The 14,213-nt window shown below is 41.8% G+C and overlaps 1 protein-coding gene across 2 annotated transcripts in view; it reads right to left on the bottom strand.

Moving 5' to 3' along the window:
- Positions 1-14,213, bottom strand: part of LOC131829523 (uncharacterized) — a 32,886-nt gene that overhangs the window by 3,063 nt on the left and 15,610 nt on the right. For both annotated transcript variants that reach the window (XM_059171390.1, XM_059171389.1), the window contains one exon: positions 194-323. In XM_059171390.1, coding sequence (XP_059027373.1) covers positions 194-323 — 130 coding nt within the window. The remainder of the gene's footprint in view (positions 1-193; positions 324-14,213) is intronic.

Raw genomic sequence — 14,213 nt, forward strand, 5'->3', positions numbered from 1 at the left:
CTGTGATTTCATCTTACCTAAGTTCATCAGCAAGGACCCTATTTCCAAATAGGATCACATTCTGAGGTCCTGGGGGTTAGGACTTCAGCACAGTAATTTGGAAGGGATTCGATCCAACCTATCACAGAAAATGTAAAAGAAGAAAGCGTGGAAGACTTTCCAGAAGACAGAATACACACATCCATCCACTCACCTTCCTGAAGTCTCAGCAAATGACTCAAGTGGTAATACCAAGTTATTAGGCCGCAAGCAGAAAGAGGCTCCAGAAATGACAACAGGAGATGGATGGAGGATGGTTAGCGGAGAGAGAAGCGGTAGCTGACCTGCAGAAAAGAATGAACAAATTATAAATACAGATTACAAATAGAGCACAAAGGAAAATACAGTGAAGAAATGTTGAGATGCATTTGTAAAACACAGTCCACCAATGGAGCGTTAATCAATTACGGTTCTGCAGACAAACTAATTGTATCTTTATAGGCAAGGGTTATTTGCATTACTGTCAGCTTTCTGTAAATGTTTTAAGCAGTTGTAGGTCCACTCAAAGATAAACAAGGATGCGCATTCCTAGAACATCACATAATCCCAGAGTCTTTAACATTCCTTTGAAAAGATGTTTGATCATTGCTTTTTCTCATTTGAAAGGCTCAGTAATTTTCCTTGCTTGTAGTTAAGGGCTCACTAACTTCTGGAATCTTGTGCCATAAAGTCTTTGTGATTATTCAATAGTGGGATCCATACTTAGTTAGAGAAGCAAAAGCAAAAAGGGAAACTGGTTATATGTTTATTTATTGGGGGACGTGGTGGGGCTTCAAATACTTGAAACTGAGGAAGTTTCATTTCATTTTTAATGCCTGGCAAATTTTTTTATCCAAGAAAAAGAGGAGATCAATTTGCCTTTGTAGTCAGCTTCTTTTGTTTGGACAAAAATTTTTGAAATGATCCGTCTATTAATACAAATGTAAAGCAATATCCACCATTATTTTAGACAACCCTGTGAAGGCGTTGTCAACTCTGAATGCAGTTAAGTTAAACTGCATTCAGTTAAGAAGAGTTAAAAAGAGAATTGGGTTCATTTTGAATAAGATCATGTCATTGGAAAACTTTTAAATTTTGATTTCTTTCTATATGGTTTAGACTAAACCAGCTCTGAACATTAGTTTTAGCAGTAAATGTGTGTCTTTTTGTCCAAGTTTTTACTCCTATGAGAGAGAAGTCTGGACTTTTCTGGGAGGCCAGAAACCTTCTGACCTTCTTTTTATGCCAAACTATAAGAAGGGACTAAACATACAGTATTTCTTAAAATGACACAGATTTGGGGAACTCTATAATCAATTATTGGAATTTCCTTATTCAAGCCAGAAAAAACAGACATATACTACACGTCTATATTCCTGTTCCTACATTGATTATCCTGGGACAGGAAACAAGCATACTTCAGTCTTTGTGAGCAGAAACGCTGAAGATGGCCAAGTCTTCCCTTTCCCAGAACAAACCTCAGGAGTTGTGTTCTTTTTCATATGTACAAAAAAGAAAAAAAAAAAAAATAGAACTTGAATGTTCATCAATGAAGGATTGAATCACAAAATTCAGTTACAGTATATCCAAAAAATGGAATACTATGTAGATACTAAAACAAATGTAGAAAGTGTCTAAAACTTGACATGGAAAGTATTTTTTGTTTGTTTGTTTTCAACTAAAAAAGGTAGGCAGTGCAGAACTGGTGTAGTTGCTCAACAAACCAACCACCTGCTAGCTTCCCAGACCACTATCCTCCATGTGTGGTCATAAGATGGCCACCATCCTTCCAGGGCTTACATCTAAGCTCCAGGCAGGATGAAGAGGGAACAGCCATGTACAAAAGGCAAAGGCAAGTTGAATCTTTTTTTTTTCCCCCTAGCCAGGAAGATGATAGTATTTCCAAAAGGCTATACTCACAAACACTTCTGCTTCATATTTCATTGGCCCAAACTGTGTCACATGACTGCAGTGACAGGACCAGCTGCAAGGTGACCCGTGCAATTTGGTTTCTCAATTGGGCACTGTTGCTGCCTTACATGTAACCCAGTGTCTGCCCCATGAGTATATCAAGAACATACACTAAACAGGATTTGTCTTTATTGATATAACCATCTCTTTTATGTTCTTCCATATCATTTGGAGCTATCATTCAGTGTTATAGAAATCCAGAACCTCAGTTCCCATCTCAGACCTGCTGAATCAGAAACCCTGGGACTAGTTATCTTCTCTCTCTCTCTCTCTCTCTCTCAAAGAAGTAAATCTCTTTAAAAAATGTCCCACTGTAGAGAACCATCTGAATGTCAGCAATACCAGCTAAGAAATACCTAATTACAAACGAATCCCTTTTGCCTTGTAAATTGTTTATACCTTTTTCTGTGATTTGAATGGGTTAATCATTCATGAAAAATAGATCAGTCCTAAGGAAAGACTGGAAAAGAGAATCACAGAGAAATGCTAGCAGTGTCCACATTAATCCTTGGAGAAGCACCACTCCAAGGGCAGCCAGTCAAGCTCAACAGTTAAGTATGTGGGTTTTGCCATCAAGCAATCTTGTGGGGTTCAGAAATTTGAAACTCATTTCTTAGCTCTACCTTCAGTGTGACTTAAGGACATTTTCACAGGCTCCTCTGTACATCAGTATCATCATCTGTAAAATGGGAATAGTAATAGTTTCCATTGTATAGGTCAGTGGTAGGGATGAAATGAAATACCATATTCTCACTGCATTGGAATGATTCTTGACACGTGGCCAGCCCTTGCTATCGGCTATGATGATGATGATGATGACTGTATGACTATTTCAATATTAAATATTGCTTTTTCATAAATGTTATTTAAATGTTGCATATAAATACTCCATCTGATTTAATAATTGATATTTAATATTGTCAATATTTAATAATATTAATGTAATTACTATTTACTCAATAGTAATTTAACTTAAATCTTTAATTTGATTTAATATTAGATGAAAATCAATTTAATTTGTGCTTAATTTTTAAAATTGTGCTCTTTTGAGGCCACCGGAATCTCTTGAGCATGACCCCCATTCCTTCTTCCTCCCCATAATCCTTGGCAGATTTTGTTGAATCTGTGAGATGGCAGCAGAACAAAGTGCGATGGGCAAGTTGGGAGACCCAAAAAGAAACACACCCACTATGACCAGGGGTCACCTCCCCATATAATCTCCTGTGACTTGCTTATGATCACTAGAATACGGCAGTAGAATATGCTGCTCCCATAACTGGAGAAAGAAGGAGAGAGAGAAAGCATAAAAAGGGAGCAACTCCATCTTTAGCCACAGAGAGAGACTCTTCCCTACAAGACATGATGAAGCAAAACCCCTCTGTGAACTGCCTACAGAGAGGACTGTGGGGCAGGGAACAGCAGGCAGACTCCAGAGCACTCTTTCCTGTAGGACAAGGGTAGGACCAGGACAACCTGAATGAGCTTGAAGCAGACCCTCTCCAAGCCTCCAAATGGGAACACATTCTGGTCAACACCTTGACTGGGGCCTTGTGAGAATGAGCAGGGATTCCAGCTAAGCAGTGCCTGGACTCCTGACCTATGGAAATGAGATATTAAGTGTGTGTTGTTTTAAGTTACTACATTCGTGGTGCTTTGTCACCCAGCAATAGAAAATAAATACACCTGACTTCAACTATGAGTCTTGATATAGGTTAAATTGTCTCCCACAAAAGATGTTGAAACCCTAACTCCTGCGAGTGTTACCTTACTTGAAAAGAGGGTCTTTGGGCACCTGGTTGGCTCGGCTGGTTAAGCAACTGCCTTCGGCTCAGGTCCATAATCCTGGAGTCCTAAGATGGAGTCCCGCATCAGGCTCCCAGTTCCATGGGAGTCTGCTTCTCCCTCTGACCTTCTCCCCTCTCATGCTCTTTCTCAATCTCTCTCTCTCAAATAAATAAATTAAATATTAAAAAAAAAATAGGGTCTTTGCAGATTACCAAGTTAAAATAATGTCACTGGAATGGGCTCCAATCCAATTTGACTGGTGTCCTCATAAGGAGTGGAAACACAGATATCTACAGGTGGAAGCCACAGTGAGAAGGCTGCCATCTACAAGCCAAGGAATGCCTGAGTGCCAGAAGCTAGGAGAGTGACCTGGGACAGATTATCCTTCACAATCCTCAAAAGGAACCAACCAACCCTACCTTCTATCCAGCAGAACTGAAAAACAAAAAATTCCTGTTCTTTAAGCCACTCAGTTCATGGTACTTTGTTATGACAGCCATAGGAAAATAACAGTTTTCAAAGGCAGGAAGATGGGAAGGGCTGCTTTCCGATCATAGATGGAAAAAAACTAGATAGGAGAATAGAATTCATCCATCCATCTGTCCATCCATCCATCCACCCATCCACCCATCCATCTATCCGTCCATCCATCCATCCATCCATCCAATAGACATGAAGCCTCTACTTCACCAGGTATTGTGACAAGCAGTCCATATGTGCTATGCAGTGGGGTTAGAGCGATCAAAGCACAGCTCCTACCCTCAGGAAGCTCACCATCTAATGGAAACGGTACAGCAAGCACAATTCAGTTTGACATGTCCTAGAGCAGAGGATGCATATAGCTCTATGGTGCTTGATCCTACCTGGAAAGAAAGGTAAGGAAGGCTTGCTAGAAGAACATGGAAGAAGGAAAGGAAAAAGAAAAAGAGGGTAACCTAAAGACAAGGATTAATACAGAAGAATGAAGAAGGCATAAAAGAGCAAAGATATTTCAAGCACAGCTCCTCATGGCCAGACTGGAGAGTGCCCGTGGGCACAAAGCTAAGTGTAATGTTACATGCTGTGCTAAAGGATATGAATTGTGTCCTGAAAATTTGGGGAGCCCTGTGGAGCCTTACAGAAGTCAGTGACATGATCAGATTCAGGTGGGATTGTGATAGAAAGTTCTGAGTCATAGCCATGGCAGATGGGATAAGGAGGAGAAGACACATTTGAGAAACATTTAGGACTGGTTGTGTGCGAGAAATGAAGAACAGAAAGGAGTCCAGAATGATTCCCTATTTCTCTTGCTGACTAAGTAGGTGGTGGTAATTTCCTCTAACCAGGGAGTATGAGAAGAGGTACAGGTTAGAGTTGCCACCCCTGTGGCCCTTCACCTTTTCTTCTTTGCTGGGAGAACCCCAATTTTGTTCTCCCTCCTCTGAGGGGCCATGAATTCAGGGGAGGCTGGACCCCTTTCCAGTACACGGCCAAATCCTGTTAGCTCTAGACCCGCACTGTCCGAGAAAGTACCACTGGAAACATGTGGCTCTTGCTCACTCAGAGTGTGACTAATCCAAAGTGGGATGTTCTGTTAATGTAAATATACATTAGATTTGAAGGACTTAGTATTTTTTTTATTTTTTAAAAGATTTTATTTATTTATTTGACAGACAGATCACAAGAAGGCAGAGAGGCAGGCAGAGGGAGAGAGGAGGAAGCAGGCTCCCTGCTGAGCAGAGAGCCCGATGCAGGGCTTGATCCCAGGACCCTGGGATCATGACCTGAGCCCAAGACAGAGGCTTTAACCCACTGCACCACCCAGGCTCCCCAAGACTTGGTATTTTTTTTAATGTAAAATATAACATTAATCATTTGTTGGATATATGTTGAAATAGTATTTTATATATATTTGGGGTCAGTAAAATATACTATTAAAATTAATATCACCTATGTCTTCTTATTGTTGTTAATGTGATTACTAGAAAGTTTAAAATAATAAATATGACTCACATTGTATTTCTAGGAGATAGTGTGTGTTCAAGCCAATCACGGTGGTCTTATTCCCATACCAGGTGAAGGATATACGATGTAGGTTGGTATGAGCATGTAATGCCATTATGACCAGTGAAAATCGGGGCAGGTTGATGGTAAGGCTTCTAGAAGGTTTTCCTCTCTCTTCAGACGGAACATACAGAAAACAAGAGAAATTCCTTTTTCTGCCATGGTTGCTGACATCACAGTGTGCTGCCTGGATAAAAGCAGCCATTTTGGGACCGTAAGAAGAGCTGACTTAAGAAAATGCATCAGAATAGAAAGAGAGAGAAAAATTGTGTCCTTGATAACACAACAGAGCCTCTGAATCCACAGAATTTTTACGTTAAAATCATGGGTATTACATTAAATAAAAAATATGTTATTACAGTCAAATTTAAATGGGTTTCCTATTACTTGCTGACAAAAACATTCCATCTAGAGACAACAGTGTTAGAGGCTGATCTTTGGGTAAGCTATCCTTCTTCTTCACTTATATTCAAGTTTTTCTCTGAAACATAAGGAGAAAATCAGGCAATTATTTGGATAATTCTTTTGTGATCCATTCCAATATACCATCATCTATTGTGAAAAGATGATGAAAAAAAAAATCCTCAGTGGCTAACTAAATTGGTTTTGATAACACCTTTTCTGAGTAAGACTCCACTTTCTTTTTTCTTTTCCTTTTTTCTTTTTTTTCTTCAATATGTAACTAAGGAGTAGGCCCAGGTCAGGCAATACAAAATTGATTTGTTTCTGTATTAACTCAGAGGCAGTTACCTTGAGTACATGGTGGGGAGGAAGCCATTTTTCTGGCCAGCTGCCGGGCTCCAAACCTTGCAGAGAACTTGGTAGTTAGTGTCTCTAGAAGTTGCTTTCTGGGGCTTATAAGAAGGGGGCTTGTTGTGATCATCACAGTTGCTGCATTTTGGAAACCAGTATTTAAAATCTGAATTTCCCAGATTTTTTTCTCTGGCACTTAACTCTACAGTAATATGAAGATTTTAGTGTACATGACTGTGACCCACCAATCCATCTCTTTATCTGTCCTCCTCAAGGTCTAGATATAATAAACAGCCAACGGCAGAAGAGAGAAACTGCTGGGAACTCTGCTCAATGCCCAAGGCTCAGAAGAGAGGCAAGGAAAAGAAAGAAAGTTTTTTTAAACAGGGTTGGCTGCAGAGAAATTTGTGAGCGTGAAGCAGTGGCGAGAAAACAGAAGAGGTGTGGGAACCTCGTAGCGTTGAAGCTGAAAGGGACCTTTGAGCTCATTCAGTTCAACCCCTTCCCCGAATCATGAGGTAATGGGGCCCAGAGAGTTCTTCCTGGCGCCTCCCTTCTCCCTTCTACACGCACTGAATGCTGGCCGTGGCCCATCCTCCAGGAAACACAGGGCTGTGGGGACAGGAGACGCAGGCAGCCCTGCCTGCCGGGGGCTCCCAGCACCAGCTGCTGGAGTCAAGATCAAACCCAAGTTAGGACGATTTTGTTTTTGTTCTTGTTTTGCTTTGTTTTGCTTTCCCACTAAGTCACGGCCTCCCTCTCTCCCAGATATGAATCAGTACTGGCTCTCAGATGACTTCTGCTTTATGTCTGTGCTGGTGGGGTTTGGTGACCATTAGATTAAAAAAATAAAGCTGCAGCTTCTTGTTCATGTGTTATTCTGGGGAAACTTGCTGTTACTCTCTCTCTTTCTCCCTCTCTTCTCTCCTCTCTCCTTTCTTCCCTGCTTCCTTCCCTCCAACATACATTATTCCTTGAGCAGATTTAGTTACCATTTTTACCTTTACTCTTCCTCCTAACCTTGGCAATGCAAAGAAACATCTCCGTTGGAATCATGAATCCAAACAGAACTACCACAAGCATAAGATTCAAGGGACAAGGGCCATCCACTGACCATTTTCTCATTCTTTTTTTTTTTTTTTTTAAGATTTTATTTATGTATTTGACACACACAGAGAGAGAGATCACAAGAAGGCAGAGCAGCAGGCAGGCGGGCGGGGGTGGGGGAACAGACTCCCCGCTGAGCAGAGAGCCCAACGTGGGGCTCCATCCCAGGACCCTAAGGTCATGACCCGAGCTGAAGGCAGAGGCTTTACCCACTGAGCCACCCAGGCACCCTGACCCTTTTCTCATTCTTGTCTGAAATTTTTATTTCAAATGTAACTGTTCTTTGGACAATTACAAAATGGGACAAGTTTGCAGCTTTTGTCCATTCCTGGAGCCTGGCATGATAGATTGACGTTAGAATAGTGGAAGGAAAGGAAGGCCCAATATATTTAGAATAACATCTAAAAGATGAGCCAAGAAGCAGCTAGGCTGTGGGAGAGGACCCCTTGCCCCCACTCCTTCCCTGCCCTTAGAATCCCAGGCCCCCCTCCCCTCCCCAGCCCATCCTAGCCCCAAACAGCCACAAAAGGCAGGTCTGGAACTCCCTGAAAACCTGGCCTCCACGCCAGCAAAGAGCAGGATCGGGAAGGTTGAGAAGGGCAAGGGCACAGCCTCTTTGAGAAGCTGAAGGGTATCATCTGGATTCTCTGTGTGCCTCACCCGCAACAGGGCCCTTCAGCAAGTCCTCCAGCAAGGATCTCCAACCAGGTTCCGGGGCCATCCGCCCCCTCCTCCACCCCATGTTCCTTGCAGCGCCCCGGTCCAGGAGGGGCACAGCCTCCTACATGGCCTCTGAGCCTCTATTCTTTATTTCTTAAAATACGTTCTCCCTGGAGCAGCCAGAGTGATCTTTTAAAACTGCAAGTCAGGGGCCCCTGGGTGGCTCAGTCGATTAAGCTCGAACTTGATTTTGGCTCAGGTCATGATTTCAGGGTTGTGAGACTGAGCTCCGTGCCAGGCTCTGCAGTGGGTGTGGAACCTGCTTAAGATTCTCCCTCTGCCTCTGCCCCTCTCCTACCCCTCCAAACCCAAAAGGGTTTCTTGAATGAGTGTGTAGGTGAGTGAGTGAAGCAATGCGGAGTGGCTGCGAAAGCCCTTCTGGAGGCTCCAGACTGGGGTTGCCAGATTTTGCAAATAAAATACGAAGTACCCACGGACATTTGAATTTCAGATAAACAATGCATGCACATAATACCAAATTAATCTATGTCCCAAATATTGCCTGCATTCATTTCTGTGAAGTCCAAGTGTAACTCAGCGTCCTTTATGATACGTGGCAGCTCTGCACCAGAGCCACGGAGGAGCTCATGTGAACCAAAGAGAGCAAAGCAGTCCCTCTCAAATCTCTACCTGATAGATGCTTATGGGCCGTAATCCACATGAAGGGATGTACAGAGCTGTTTTGTTCTTTCTTCTGGACTTTATGTGTGTGCATGCAAGCTGTTGGACTAATAGTAAGGTGGTTTTGACCATGGATTTACCACCAAATCCTTCGAGCCTAAAGGGTACAGGGCAGAATAGGGAACAGTGACTAGAGCTACGGAGCAGATATGGCCACAGGAAGGTGGAGCTTGTTTCACAGGGGCACCACAACCAGAGGCATGCCTTCTCCTGAAGGATGACTGGCCTTGCTGGAACTTTCTCTTCTCACAGAGGAAAGAAGTCCTGAGATGATTTTTTTCTTTCTTTTTTTTTTTTTTTTGCAAACATGGAATCATTAAGTAAATCGAATGTTTTCTTGGACTTTGTGATTAAAAGAGAAGCTCACGTTTCTCACAAAAAAACTTTTTCAGTTTGGTCTCAAAAATACCAAACTTTATGAGGAAACCAAATTATGTACATTCCAGTATTATCCTCTTGTGTCCATAAAACGGTTTCAGATGTGGAAAGCACGTTTAAAAACTTGCATACATTTCAATCTCCTCCAATATTTCCAGTCCAAAGAATAGTTTTCTCCCCGTGGCTTCAAAATGTCGAGAATTCCCATGGATCAGAAGTGGTCCAGTGGCAGGAGCTCCAGGAGACTACAGAAATGCCCTCAGGTTAGAAGAACAGGCACCATTCTGGCATTCGGAACAGGTTGGGTCAAGTTCCTCGATGACGTGTTAGAGGAAACCAAGACATGGGATGCTCGCACTGTTCAAAGGGCTACAATGCCATGAGTTCGTTCCTGGAGCTGTAAACATTTTATCTGGGGGCAGCCCAGAGTTTTTATGTGTCTTAACAATAAATCTCACAAAACTGAAAAATATCTTTACTTTATTATACTTTATTACTTTATTATACTAATCTATTTACAAAGTAGAATATTGTTAAATACGTACCTGTGAGGGCTTTCTTTTGTTTCTATTTGGTTTGGGGCCCAACAAGGCAGCAAATTAACAATGGTATTCCATGGACTGATCCCACCAGTTCCAAGGGCCTCAGAACAATTCATGCATTTTATCTCATCGTCTTTGCAATGATTTTTGCTTTTGGTATGGATATTTGGTATCCTTTTCTTACAATTTTATGGACAGGACAGATGCCCGACAAATTTAGTGATCTAGCATGAGTTCAAAGCAAAAAGCCTTCTCCTCCCCACCGACCTCCACCTGTAGATGGAAACCAATTCAGTACTGCCATTCAGCTGGAAATTGAGGGAAATACAAAGGTGATTGACCCTCATTCTATTTACCTATCAACCATATTTGACACCTGCCCTCTCCCCATAAACAACATCATTACAAAAAAAACAAAACAAAAAACACATCATTACACACTTCATATTTATTTTTATTTACATACCCCATTCCAAAAAAAAGAAAATCTGTGGTCGTTGTAGAAAACAAAGGAAATATATACATACCTTTTTAATACAAATATATAAAATATACAGAGATATAAAAAAGCACCTAATACTTTTCTGTTCTTGGATCTAAATACATAAAACTCTCTAGAGTACAGACTTGGCGATGGTAACTCTATAAAATGTCAGATTAGAACACTGCTCAGCATTGAGAATGGGGACCTCAAAAATCAGGACTTCAGACACTAGTTGAATGATACAAGCAGAGAATGGACACATCTTTAAAAGTAAGACTTTGGGGCACCTGGGTGGCTCAGTCATTAAGCCTCTGCTTTTGGCTCAGGTCATGATCCCAGGGCTGTGGGATCGAGCCCCACATTGGGCTCCCTGCTCAACAGGAAGCCTGCTTATCCCTCTCCCACACCCCCTGCTTGTGTTCCCTCTCTCTCTGTCTCTCTCTCTGTCAAATAAATAAATAACATCTTTTTTTAAAGTAAGACTTTACAAATATATACAAACATGTACTGCTTTTTCATTGCAAGAAAGATACACAGAGCGTGTGTGTTCTGTAACTTCACAGATAACTGAGTCCCAGCTTTGTGATCCTGATAAAGCTGTTTATTACCATTAACTCATCTCAATTTTCTCACAATACCTAGCATTTTCCAAACTTTTCTTCTGGTTAGATCCCATGGATAAATGGCATGAATATACCATAGTGCAAGTTCCATTCCTTGAAAAACTGTCAGCTAAAATTTTGTGAATTGAAATACATTTTAAATACGTTCATTGAATTGGAGAAGAAGGAGTTCTGTAGGGAGCCTACTATTTAAAGAAGCCCTTGGGTGAAGCCTTTTTTATCTACATGTCATGTAATGTTTTATGTTTTATTTGACATTAATTTTTTCCTTAGTTTCATAAGTAATACATACTTGTTGCAATAAGTCAGAGAATCCAGAGACTTACAAGCAAAAAGCAAAAAATCTCTCCGCCAACTCCCACTTCACCCCAGATAACAGATACTGACCATCCAATGTGGATCTTCCCATGCTCCGCTCATAAAAATATATACAAATACACACCTACGCTTACTGAAGCGTGGCAGAATTTTACTTCTTGTTTTCACTCTTCTTATTTTATTTTTAAAAGATTTTATTTATTTATTTGGCAGAGAGAGATCACAAGTAGGCAGAGAGGCAGGCAGAGAGAGAGAGGGAGAAGCAGGCTCCCTGCCAAGCAGAGAGCCCGATGTGGGGCTCGATCCCAGGACCCCGGGATCATGACCTGAGCCGAAGGCAAAGGCTTAATCCGCTGAGCCACCCAGGTGCCCCAACCTTCTTATTAAAACAAATTCTATTGTACACATTATCCTTTCTTCTTTCCCACTGAATTATACAGCACAGTAATCCCCCCATTTAAGTGCTTATGGTGCTAGCTAATTATGTTTGATAAGAGCCAGAGTTAACAAATTTCTCACATGTAAATACATAATGATTTGCTCAACCATGTCCCTTTGATGGACATTCCGCTTTTCCCTTGTCTTTTTTTTTCCCCCCTACCACCACTAACAATGCTGCAAGAGACATTCTCCTGCTACATTTCCTATAGGAGTAGCAACTCCTGGGCTTCCTTTCCAAGTTCAGATTTTTCCACATCAGTTTTCCTTAAAATAATTAGAAATAACTTAATAGAGCATAGAAATAGCCTTTTCAAATGCATGTTTTTACATCAACGGAGCGGAGTGCCCACAAACTGTCCGCCAGTATTGAGTCTAGAGCTGGGACAGCCGTTGCTCTTTGCTGGAGGCAGGACGTGCTTGTCCTGCAAGGCTTTCATCATCCCCTGGCCTTTCCACGCTGGGAACTATTTCCCCCCACCCATGCACTGGCTCTGTAACCGGTTAGTGAACTTGCACGCCTCTGGAAACTTACAGAGATGGTTGAGAAGTCTGAGAACTCAGCGTCAAGATCATGTTAATAACTGAGTCCTTCGTAAAACTACAACCTATTTATGCGGAAGGGAAGATGAAGCTCTGGCAATGGTTTGTACGTTTCTTTGTACGTTTCTAGGCTGTCCCAGTGCCGGAGAGAGCTTTGTGGCTCCAAAACCCCCGAGTCTGACCGTCTAGCACCCTTGAGAATAATCATGTTTCTTACTAGTCTAGCTGGGACAGTAGAGTTGCGAGATATAGGAAATAAAAACATGAGATGACCACTTACATTTGAATTTCAGACAAACCACAAAGAATTGTTATTTGCTTATATATATGTACTATATAATACTGGACAATATTGCACAAGACATACTTACACTAAAAAATTATCTGTGGTCTATCTGAAATTTAAACTTAATGGGTGTCCCGTATTTTATCTAGCAACTCCATATGATAATTTGCTTCCTGCTTCCCACCGGGAAATGTCTTTGTTTTTGTCTCTGTCAGAGCCATGTAACAGAAAGATTCACTTTTCCTTCCTTGGCCTCTCAGCGTCCCTGCAGATTTGTGGCCGTTCATGCCTTGACCCCAGCTCCTGTTAGTACAGGGGGAACATCCAGTCCCCAAACTTTGCCTAAGCGCTGAACTTGCAAGTGGTTGCCTTACACTTTCTGGGTTGAGGGATCTCTGTAGTCCCAACCTCTTTTGCCACTTTGACCATGAAAATGGCCCACTCCCTGACTTGTGCTTTTCTGGATTGCATATGTTTTGTATTCCCTTGTGTCTTGTGCATTTCTGGTGTCTGCAGGATCATCCTCTCCTGAAACTTCAGAAGTAGCGTCAGCAATGGTGTTGTCAGAAGATCCAACTTTTGTTATCTGCATTATATAAACAAGGAAAGTCACCATCTGAGCCTGTTTCCTACATGGAAAATGGGGATTGGGTTCAATGAGGAGATACTAAAGATAATTCTGGCTCTGACCCTTGTGCTTCTAGGGTTTTCTTCCTTCCAGAACCAGCTGTCTTGGCCACAGCTCACCTCTGAGCATTCCTCCCTGCCCTAACCCAGCCAGCATTCCAGCTTGATACTCAGCTTTACTGATAAGGACGCTTTAACAGTTCTAGCGGCAGGATGGAGGATCCCTGTCCTTCTAAACACTTGACTCAGCCAGCATCAGAAATTACCAGCTTTTAAAATCAGCACAGGGTTTGATCAAGGAAAACACCCAACTGTTTGTCAGAGATGGTCAGCGCAAAACTTCTGATGGTAGAGACCATTTTGTGTTTTGAAATCACACTGTTTACATATGAACACAACTGAATGCTCTCTAGCCGTAACAGCTCTAACCTGGGTCTGTTTTCACTAAGTAGCAATCTTTATAAGAAAGTGTCGTGAAGGGGGCACCTGGGTGGCTCAGTGGGTTAAGAAGCTGCCTTCGGCTCAGGTGCTTCGATCGAGTCCCTCATCCCACTCTGTGCTGGCGGGGGGCGGGGGGGCAGTCTGCTTCTCTCTCACCCTCTGATCTCCCCTCCCTTGTCTCCTGCCCACGTACTCTCTCTCTCTTTCAAATAAGCCAATAAAATCTTTAGAAAAAGAAAGTGTTGTGACCCTGAACATAAATACACGTTCTTTTTAACAACCAGGTAAGATGTGTAAACACACATGAACAACAACTGGAAGAGAATTCAAAAGAATTCAAAGAGAATTCAAAAGAAAGTAAACGTTTAAAATTTGGAAATTTAAAAAAAATCAAATTGCTCATGTTCATAATGGTTGGTTTTAATCATACCAAATATTTAAAAATAGAAGATCTC

The sequence above is a fragment of the Mustela lutreola genome, chromosome 4 (assembly GCF_030435805.1).
Source record: "Mustela lutreola isolate mMusLut2 chromosome 4, mMusLut2.pri, whole genome shotgun sequence".
NCBI lineage: Eukaryota > Metazoa > Chordata > Mammalia > Carnivora > Mustelidae > Mustela > Mustela lutreola.